Here is a 10000-nt window from a genome sequence, read left to right as displayed (position 1 = left end):
TTAATCCAAGCCATTATTGAAGGGCCATTGGGTTTGGACACTTACCGTAGTATACTGACGAAAGCTATTTGTTGGAAGTAAACGTTTGGTGCTTCGCAACATGATGGGGGATGGATAAATAAAATTATAGCCAAAAAAAGTGGAGAAAGTACGATTTAACGATCCGGCGATCGAGGCTTAAGCCAAAAATAAACAATCGATTAAGATTGCAGGTTTCATCGATTTGTCCTTTATAATTCATCGATACCCATCTGGCCAATTCCGGGTCGGAAAACTAAAATCTAAAAACGCTGAAAATGCATTCACGCGTGTAATAATATTTCCAGTACCATTTAACTGGCAAAAGTTAAAAACTTTCTCTCTTGGCGTCAGTACTTAATCATTTTGATGACGATTATGGAGGAAACGGAAAATCGACGAACGGAAACGGCATTCTTCTCACCAGGTCCGCGAACTCACTAGCCGTGGCCACACGGGGCGAAAATTTGCGCGCAAATTTGCACATTAATGCCAAAATGTTTTCGCTTCGTGTGGCAGGGGTAAAACCCCGAAAATTTATGCCGAAATGTCAAACGTATTGTTTTCATCTGTGTTTTGGCCGCTGAAGTTGATTTCCGAATAAATTTTGCAGTTTTTAACGATTTTGTTGCTGTTGCTGCTATATTTATATTAAAAATGCAAAAACAATACGAAAAGAACCTACATTTTCGTAAATAAAGCGTTCGATAGCGTCAAGGGTTCAGCGAAAAAGTCCGCGGACGTATAAAAGTTTGACAGCGTGTAAGGGTTAAGCGAAACCGTTTTGGCATTAATTTTTTCGTTTGCGCTAGAGTTTTCGCCCCGTGTGGCCACGGCTACTCACAAAAATCTCACTATGGGGCGGCTAGGGCGGCCGGGGAAATGTTTGCCGTCATATTTTGAAAACCAACCGTCCTTACGTCATTACGCTTCGCTTTACCGTTGACCGCATCATTTTTACCTGTTCCCGAGTGTGGTTAAAGATTCCGAAAAGTTATTAAAAGCTATTAAATTCGGTTACTGGCATGTCACGGCAGAATAATTTACCGAATGTTTCACCGAAAGTGACTTTTGGAACACCAACGCTGAACGAGTGGAAGCAGTTTTTACGCAGTGAGCAGTATGTTAATATTCATTACCGTGTCGCACCAAAAAAAGGTTCTTACCTGCACTCGTTTTTCAGAAACAAACCAATGAAGAGACAAGAAGCTAACTCTTCTCCATCATCCGAGGAATCGTCCTTTGAGTTGGACGAAAGTTTTCGAGCGTTGCTTGAACGCAAACGACGCGAGATGGCAGAAAACCTTCGCGATCTAAACGAGTCTCGAGAAAATGCTCAAATCGAAACAGCAGCAAAAAGGGCCGAACCGATCGGCGACGATTCAACGTTTATCGAGGCGGATTCCATAAGAAACATATCGGATACTAGCTTCGAAGAAATGGAACAAATGTGCGCACTTTTGGAGAAAGCAAACAAATTGAACGACGGTGGTGAGCCTTCCGCAGCTTCCGGTGCGACAGCCACAACAGTGGTTCAGGAATCCTCCGGCTTTGGCGACGTTACGCAGCTAGACGACATTGACGAGCCTTCCGGTCTGTGGGAAAACACAATTTTGCCAGGTATTGCTGCAGCGATGTCGCCCGTAAAGCGTTTGCATTTACTGAGACCCTCAACCATTATCGAAGAGTGTACGATGGTTGGTGGAGAGATGCGCAGCTCACTTGAGACAAACACAACACAAGACACCTTCCAATCGACAAAGCAAACGGTCGACGTGGGCAATGGAAGCTCGGCAGTCAGCGGTAGCGACGTTTACAGAACCGCGGAAGAAGACACCTTTGCTTCGAGCATCGATTCTTGCGCACAAACTACAGAAATGGATTCAAGAATGGCTAACGATGCGTTTGAAAGCGTTCAACAAACAAGCTGCACGAACAAGGTGGAAAATGAAGAGGAGGAATCCGGCTACAGTCAAAACTCAACCAGAGAAGCCGGCAGTAATGATTTAGAGGAGAGCAATATTATCGTGCTCGACAGCAGTACGAGCGAAGCTGAAGAGGATGATAAATTACAAGAAGAGTCCGGAATCACAACGGCAAGCCACTCGTATCCGGTCAATACATCCGAGGAAGATGAATACCATCATGTACAGCAAGAGGAACGTCCGCTTTCTGATCATTGCATTGAAAGCCAAAATCTATCTGGTTTGGATGAAATTCCCGATCATTTTAACGACACCCTGGAGGAAACTGACTTTATGATGAAACAAGGAATGAAGTTGATGGCAATGAGGCAGATGCACCAATTGGCGCAGGAAGAAAGTCTCCTTGATGCGCTCCAGAAGCCTGCTCCTCAATCTCCTGAAAAATGTGCCGTTCCGTCGTATCTGGAACCGCGACACGCCGCACCTAACGTTTCCGTCCAACAGCAACGATCAGCCCAAAAAATAACTAAATCTCGCACCAACTCGGGCTCTGAGGAATCAACGGTCATACGACCGAAAAATCATACTCCTTTCGAGCGAACGAATCTGAAAGGACAGGCATTTTCCGCCTCCAAGCTAACACCTGTCGGCACGACTATGTCCAAGAAGAATATCGCTGCGTCGGCAGGTGGAAGTTGCAAGCAAACGCTCTTCCCCAGCGTCAGTAAGTATGGAGCAAAGAACACTCCGAGTAACACGTCAATTAGTAGCTCGTTCAAGAAACCCAACAGTCGTCTGCCACAACCGTTGAAGCTTACGCGGAAGTTTGAACATATCCAATCACCCATTGGTGCTTATATTAAGAAGACTCCGCAAAGTTTGCTGCAGACAAAAATAAACTGCCCGCAGCATGATCTGATTGAAGTACTCCACAGCGAGCATCATGGTCGCGACAGTGTCATGACCGGTGGTAAGAGTAAGGAAAACTATAATGCCCTGGCGAATGGTGCTCTGAACGTAAAGGGATACACCTCTTCCATTCCTGGCAAAGGTGTCGTGAGCTCTAATCGTGCCCACGTGCTCGATGAGCGCAATACTCTGCGCATTCCTGGTGGAGAGAAGATGCAAAAGCTCCTACATAGCTCTCCAACACTCGTTATTCGCCACGAAGGACGCATTCGGTATGCATCTGGAGCGTCTGGATCAACGCACAAGAATTTGCCAAGCAGTACTTTTGAGGACGATAGTTTGGCGGACTTGTCTGTGGTCTCTAGTGATGTATCGGTGCGAGTGTTGAAAGATGCTAAGCGTTATTAGATTTCACACGCTTCAAGAATCTCATGTAAATCATTCCTTTTTTGTTTTACTAACAGACTTTTTTCAAAGTAATGTCGAATTTCCGGATTTGTGCCAACCCGTGGAGGGTTGGGATTTTTTTTTGTTAATTTTCAATCACCCGCACCGATCGTTCATAAGATCTTTCTTTAATTCTGCCATCCTTCAATCTGCAAATGTAATTCTGAAGTTTACTCAATAAACGGGACCATAAAAATATAATGTATATGCCTTAAAGTTATGTTCTCTATACATTATCGCAACAATTATCAGAATATTGTGAAACAACGATCAAGTAATTTTAAAAATAATATAGAATTCCGTTCAATAAATGAAATCACGAGGCACCCTGTGCTACACCGGCTCGGTTATGCAAGCAAAAAAAAATAAAAACAAAAACATTTCCCAACATCTCGCGGTAGCACAAAATGCTAGCTAGTTTTCCCAGTTTTCTGAACAATTTAGAATGAGATACGGTCGTTCGAGATTCATTGAATACTTCCTTGTGGCAGTGTTTGGAGTAGGAGGTGGGTTTTACGTCTTTCAACCAGCTTTCCGGCAGTACCAACAAGATCAAACTTCTCCGCCGTCTGCACCGAAAGCGGAAGGAACCAGCGAACAGCGTTAAACATTCGGAACGGATAAAAAGTATGAATCTAGCTTTGTAGCACTTTTAACCGTTGGATTTAATAACTAAAATGTGATCAATTTCGATTCCAGTCTCCTTGCAGGATGTCGTTGGCCACGTTTGCTCGCATGTACCATATGCTGAAAGGATCTCCGGTAGCCGTCGTCGGCGGAACGATACTGATAACGGGATCTTTGCTCTACACCTACCGGGCTATTTATCGGCCTTTCGTGGTTCGTAGGGAGCGAGCCGAGGCAGAGGCCATGGCCGACTACATTTTCCGAATGGAGCAGTCCAGGGAACAACGGTAGTCGACGCAAGGTTCTACACCATAGCCAATAAATTATCAAATTATCGTATAAGCTGTTGTGCTGTCTTTCATTTACCCACACAGTTTTTAGTTTTTCTTTACAATTACCTCTTAATTCAAACATGCAAGACGAATGAGCATACAATACAATCACAAAAACAGTTCGAAAACTCCAATTGATTCATATAGAGATCCATTCGAAGTAAATCAAGCAAAAAGCATTCTAAAAAGTTATAATTAAACTATGAAATCGACATTTATGGCTAAAATTATATTCTATGGTTCAAAATCTTATTTGGATTTATAAAAAAATTCAAAAAAACGATGATTCAGCAACTATTTATTCAGAAATTGATGGAATATCTTTTTTAATGCTCATCATCTAATCTGCCGATGTGCATGTGATTAAGTTATTACCATTCATGCACCCATATGAAAAGGAATAGGAATATGACTTTCATTCACGATGCGCATTCGGAGAATGCACACATTCTAAATCCTCCTTCAATCAGCTGCTGCGCCAACCAAATGCATTCTCAGGAGATTAACGCTTCTCCTCGGAGGGTGTGGGGCTGGAAGGAGCAGCAAACAAGTTCCCTCGAAGGCTGGCTGGACTACATAAATGAACGTTATTGTATTCTGATTCGGGTTAATTTGTCCCAAGCACACACGCGCTATCACGCGGGCAATAAACTGCTATGATCTTGAACCTTGGTGCATTTCGTTTTGAATTCTTTTCTTTGCTTTCTCACCATCTTTCGTACATCCGTGACCGGAAGTGTTCTTTTGCGTCAGCTTCCGAGCAGGTATGAACAGCTCAACGCTGCCCAAGGAGGGAAGAATGGAAGGAAAAAGAATAAATTAAATTCTACCTACACCTTCTACAAATCCGTTTGTCGAAAACCTTTACCGAATATAACTGTGTTGCACATTTAGTAAATAGAAAATTCAGGTTATTTTCTTGATAGCTGAACCACCTTTGGCGCCTTAGATAATCGTCGAAAAGAATAGAAAAATGTAGTCTAGTCATATATGTGACTCACACTTCAGCCAATTTTGCTGAGCTATATCGAATAGAATGATCATTGTGTAAATCCGCTTAATATCGGGACGTGGTGGTGGATCATGTGAATCAATGGGCATGATAACAGTTTACCTTGTGATTCATGGAGGCTCAAACAGATAAAGAGACGTTGCAGGTAACTTATCTATCTTGATAGAACTAGAAGAAAGACTCCTTGACAATTTGTAATTATTTTTCTCTAAAGTATTAGTTATTCTACTCACTACTTGCAATAGATATAAGCATGTATGTTCTAATTCATCAAATTAAACTTAAAAAATGCAAGTCACTAGTGAGTCGGTTTTACTCAGGAAGTTTTCGTATTATTTGTGTCGAAAGAAAGTAAGTTTGCAAGGCGATATTTTTGTTAAATTAACCGTGGAATGTTGAGTGACGAAATTGTAAGAATTTGCAGACAAAAGGATTTGTAGCACGTTGCACGCCCATAATTAAGTGGAAACTAATCCCTGTGCTGGCACGCGCTAACCTTCTCGATTGAGCAAACATAATCCATCGCTTATCACTCCCCTGTGGTTGTGTTGTCATCGTATCTGAATCCAAATTCCAGTTGCAACGATGCACGTATGTCTTATTCGGTTACTCACCACGGATAGCAGCCGATTATCCACAAAAGTAATTATCCATGTCTGGCACACAGAAGCTGATAATATGAGTTGAAAATGGATTAAAATAATGCGCACAGCGCTTCCGTGGCGCAGTCTTGAGTGAACATTGATCAGTGAACCTTTGCGCAACTAAGTAATACAGGATGGGTGGTGTACAGAAGGCGTTGTTACTGATTCTCGCTGTTGAACTAACATTGAGCAGTGAGTTGTACACTTTTTGTGATAATGATGCAGCTCGTGTGACATTAATTTGGAATGTTCTACGTTTCAGCCTCACGTGGACAGTTAATGTGTTACCATTGTGATGATTGCGACTACGCTATGGTTGATATAGTACAATGTGGTCCTGGCCGTCCATTGTTGCCATTTCCGGATTCTGAACCCACGACTGTTCCTACAACTTCGACCCTTGAACCAGAAACTACAACGATTACACCTCCTATAGTTCCAACAATCGAGCCAGAGACCACGACACAGGTTCCTCCATCGATTCCAACGATCGAGCCAGAGACCACGACACAGGTTCCTCCATCGATTCCAACGATCGAACCGGAGATCACGACACTGGTTCCTCCATCGATTCCAACGATCGAACCGGAGACCACGACACTGGTTCCTCCATCGATTCCAACGATCGAACCGGAGACCACGACACTGGTTCCTCCATCGATTCCAACGATCGAGCCAGAGACCACGACACTGGTTCCTCCATCGATTCCAACGATCGAACCGGAGATCACGACACTGGTTCCTCCATCGATTCCAACGATCGAACCGGAGACCACGACACTGGTTCCTCCATCGATTCCAACGATCGAGCCAGAGACCACGACACAGGTTCCTCCATCGATTCCAACGATCGAACCGGAGACCACGACACTGGTTCCTCCATCGATTCCAACGATCGAGCCAGAGACCACGACACTGGTTCCTCCATCGATTCCAACGATCGAGCCGGAGAGTACTACCACCGAACCGGAAACCACTACAATTAGTACATCTCCTGGAGGGCCTATTTTGACACCACCAACTCATCCAACGTTTGATCCGAATCCAACAACCACTACTCCAAATGGTGGACCAATTTTGACACCACCGACACACCCAACCCCCTTGGTTCCCATTGGTTTTGGAATCGTGCTACCCATCCAGCCCAACACACCACAGTACGCTTGTCTCTCCGTTCGTCGTGTTGGTAAGTATCGAATTGATCGAATTCAAAAGATGAATTCCAGTGCTAATGCAAGTGATTCGCAATTTTTTGCAGAAAATAATCGCAACATCGTAAGCAGAGGATGCGCACAACTGATGCATAGTGTACACCAAACGTGTGATAATGCTACGAAAGGTGGACACCAGAGTTGTGTGGCTTGTGTAGGTTCGTTGTGTAATCGATACAACTAATTGGTATAAACCTACAGGTATCACAATTCTAGAAATCATTACCCTATCTATCCTAGTTTTTGGCCATAAAATCTCAATAGTATGCCTACACTATTTGAAAAACTATACCCTTCCAACCATTGTGGAAAGAAAGGAAAACAATTAATAGATTGTATTGTAGTAATAAAATCCTAGAAATATTTTTTCAAATACAAAAGTTTTTTTTATTTTTATTAACAAATTGATTCTGATGACAATGGTAAACCATTAATATAATATAATTGCTGTTTAAATCATCAAGCCTGGAAGCGGTCGTGACTGCTCGATTGAATCTCCCCTGGAATAGGTGATACAAAAGAAATATGATCAACATCGGGTGTGGTTAGTAAAGCAAGGCAGAGACAGACAGGATTTTTTTAAATATTTAAAAAAATAAAACATACCAAAAATGTATCTAAGCACGTTGATGCATTCAAGTAGAGCGAAGACGGTAGCCGCCGCTGCTCTCCTCTTGTGCACGCAACACAATACGCGATAGGCCATGTGGGCGGTCGAGAGCATGCGATGATGCTCCAAAAACAAACCATTTCCGATTGGTTTCCGCTCGGTCTCGCTCAAACAAGCATCGGGCACAGTCGCCGACGATGCTTACTAACAGCATCCTTTCGCTTCGTGCCACGGTGGCGCACGTTTGCGTACTCGGGTCCAAACAAGTGACTTGTATGCTTCGTCTCAATCGAGCTCAACATTCGGTATTCAGCGCTGAAGCCGCTAGCACGTGGTTCCGTCGTTCCGTTGCGCAGCAGTGCAGTCGACAGACGATCGGTCTCGTCTCTGAGGAAGTGTTTCCATTCAGATCCTCAACGTTACAAGGTGGCAAACGGTGGCGGTAAAAGGAATAAAACAATCCTAAGCCGAACCAACACGGTGCTGGTCGATAAGAGAGCAGCATAGTTTGAATAGCTCAGTGTCGGAGAGGTGTGGCTTATGTTTCGTAAGCTGCATTGATATTCCGCTCCATCGGAACGTTTCGGGAGCCAACATAGTGTATCCAGCGTGTCTTGTGCATAAGGTATGAGCGTTTAATCGTTTCGATGGTCAGCTAAGAAATTGACCGAGGTCTTCGGTATCGGTGTCGGCCAGGATCACTGCCCAGGCGTGTCGTCAGTCTGCGGTGTAGTGTACGGTGGTTTAAGTTAAGGATTTTGCATAATTTTACGCAAACAACGCAACAGCACCAAAATTGGCTCAGAAGTCGGGTGGCATTGTGGATGTGCAGCGATAACGATGAATAATAAACTGTTTCAAGTGTCACACGATTTCGATGGTCGAGACCGTTGAGAGTTGGTGGTAGTGCGGGCACCAAAAACGTGCGCCTCCTTACATGTCGATACTGTATTCGGTTTGCTTGCCACTGACCTTCTGTTTGCTTCAGCTCGATTAGAGTTTGGATTTTCGGGGATTACGCTGCAACAAGCAGACGTAAGCAGTGTGATTGAAGCTACACAATAACTGCTACTTAATTAAACGCGATTGTGGGACTTGTCGAGAGTGAAAGTGTTTAGTATTTATAAACGAGAAAAGGAATAAAAAATGTCCTGCTCAAGCATGAATGAAGTAATGGAAACCAACAACGAGGGTCCCGTGTGTGATTCATCGCTAGTCACAACACCCTCGGGAACGGTGCATACGGAGTCGACAAAGTGCGACGGAAGCTACGTTGAAACGTTCTCGCCGGCCAACGTGGAAGATGGTACTAGCTGCATCGTCACCAAGGCAAACGATCAACCGCCACGATCGTACCATTGCGGATGGTTTGGATTGCATCCTAATTGGATGAAACGGTTTATGACGCCGAAGTGGGCACTGTTTTGGCTTTGCTGGGCCGGCGCCGTGCAAGGTAAGTAATGAAATTCCAGAGTCCAGAGCATACGCTTCCCATTTGAATTGTTATGGGCTAATTAAGATGCACATTAGTGGAGAACACTTGAACTGTAAATAGAAATAATAGAAGCTACGTACTATACGGACGATGACACTGCATAGCTGATAAGAAACAAATAGTTCGTGCTGTACCTTGAATATGAAGACCGTTTTAGTGATGATAAAGTTTCCACGGTTTCGACCAAAACAATGAGACAATTATTTACCTGATTCTTTCAATTACTAAATGTAGCTTATGTGTGTCCAAGCCGAAGTAAATTTGGCTAAACGTAATACCAAATGTGATCCTTGATCATGATTAACTTCAAGTTTGAGTTAACAATAGCAAGTTAATTTCCTTACTTTGGCTCACAAAATGGACTCGAATAACCTCTGCTATCAGACCAATCTGCAGATGACAGCAGCAACAATATGTTCTCGAGAACCGAGCACCACATGCTCACCGAATAGAAGGAAAAGCAAAGTTTCTTCTTGAGGTTAACCTTTATGCTTCCAAAATTTCAATTCTTCTTACGATGCTGGTTTGCAGCTCGAACCCCTGGCACCCGACAATCGGGTTCCCTTTCTTATCTATCTCCCGAAGATTATCATCATAATACAGTGGGACGGTATGGCGTTCCCGTACTCCTCCTGCTTGTGACAGATTCGACAATGGTCTGGGACCAAATTTGGTTTTTCCCGTGCGGGGGTGACCATGCTCCATACTAACACCAAACATTACGAGGTGATAATCAAACACTGTTTATGCGTGTAAACCAACCGTTTTCA

The 10000-nt window shown here is 43.6% G+C and overlaps 4 protein-coding genes and 1 long non-coding RNA gene across 5 annotated transcripts in view; 4 read left to right on the top strand and 1 right to left on the bottom strand.

The window, feature by feature from the left end:
* Window positions 1–215, bottom strand: part of LOC125951065 (hydroxymethylglutaryl-CoA lyase, mitochondrial) — a 1474-nt gene extending 1259 nt beyond the window's left edge. Inside the window, exon 1 of the mRNA XM_049679585.1 lies at window positions 46–215. Coding sequence (XP_049535542.1) covers window positions 46–102 — 57 coding nt within the window. The 5' untranslated portion in view covers window positions 103–215. The remainder of the gene's footprint in view (window positions 1–45) is intronic.
* A 756-nt stretch (window positions 216–971) lies between these two features.
* On the top strand, window positions 972–3479 carry LOC125951656 (uncharacterized). Its single transcript, XM_049680620.1, has 2 exons — window positions 972–1138; window positions 1202–3479. The coding sequence occupies exons 1-2, from the start codon at window positions 1044–1046 to the stop codon at window positions 3258–3260; spliced, it is 2154 nt and encodes a 717-aa protein (XP_049536577.1). The 5' UTR covers window positions 972–1043; the 3' UTR covers window positions 3261–3479.
* Window positions 3480–3666: 187 nt separating this feature from the next.
* LOC125951855 (uncharacterized) lies at window positions 3667–4291 on the top strand. Its single transcript, XR_007468799.1, has 2 exons — window positions 3667–3926; window positions 3999–4291. It is a non-coding gene; the product is annotated as an uncharacterized LOC125951855 (long non-coding RNA).
* A 1757-nt stretch (window positions 4292–6048) lies between these two features.
* LOC125959514 (mucin-2-like) lies at window positions 6049–7341 on the top strand. The gene is made up of 4 exons (XM_049692339.1): window positions 6049–6106; window positions 6177–7100; window positions 7173–7279; window positions 7327–7341. The coding sequence occupies exons 1-4, from the start codon at window positions 6049–6051 to the stop codon at window positions 7339–7341; spliced, it is 1104 nt and encodes a 367-aa protein (XP_049548296.1).
* A 720-nt stretch (window positions 7342–8061) lies between these two features.
* Window positions 8062–10000, top strand: part of LOC125959996 (solute carrier organic anion transporter family member 4A1) — an 18729-nt gene continuing 16790 nt past the window's right edge. Inside the window, exon 1 of the mRNA XM_049693084.1 lies at window positions 8062–9188. Coding sequence (XP_049549041.1) covers window positions 8882–9188 — 307 coding nt within the window. The 5' untranslated portion in view covers window positions 8062–8881. The remainder of the gene's footprint in view (window positions 9189–10000) is intronic.

The sequence above is a fragment of the Anopheles darlingi genome, chromosome 2, assembly GCF_943734745.1.
Source record: "Anopheles darlingi chromosome 2, idAnoDarlMG_H_01, whole genome shotgun sequence".
Lineage (NCBI taxonomy): Eukaryota > Metazoa > Arthropoda > Insecta > Diptera > Culicidae > Anopheles > Anopheles darlingi.
This window is presented reverse-complemented; position numbering and strand designations above follow the sequence as displayed.

Excerpts from the sequence above, each read along its gene's own strand:
- LOC125959514 (XM_049692339.1), top strand. The coding sequence starts at position 6,049 with ATGGGTGGTGTACAGAAGGCGTTGTTACTGATTCTCGCTGTTGAACTA. Across the intron at positions 6,107-6,176 it reads TGTTGAACTAACATTGAGCA|CCTCACGTGGACAGTTAATG; the intron begins GTGAGTTGTACA and ends TCTACGTTTCAG. Across the intron at positions 7,101-7,172 it reads TCTCTCCGTTCGTCGTGTTG|AAAATAATCGCAACATCGTA; the intron begins GTAAGTATCGAA and ends AATTTTTTGCAG.
- LOC125951656 (XM_049680620.1), top strand. The coding sequence starts at position 1,044 with ATGTCACGGCAGAATAATTTACCGAATGTTTCACCGAAAGTGACTTTT. Across the intron at positions 1,139-1,201 it reads CAGTTTTTACGCAGTGAGCA|AAACAAACCAATGAAGAGAC; the intron begins GTATGTTAATAT and ends CTCGTTTTTCAG.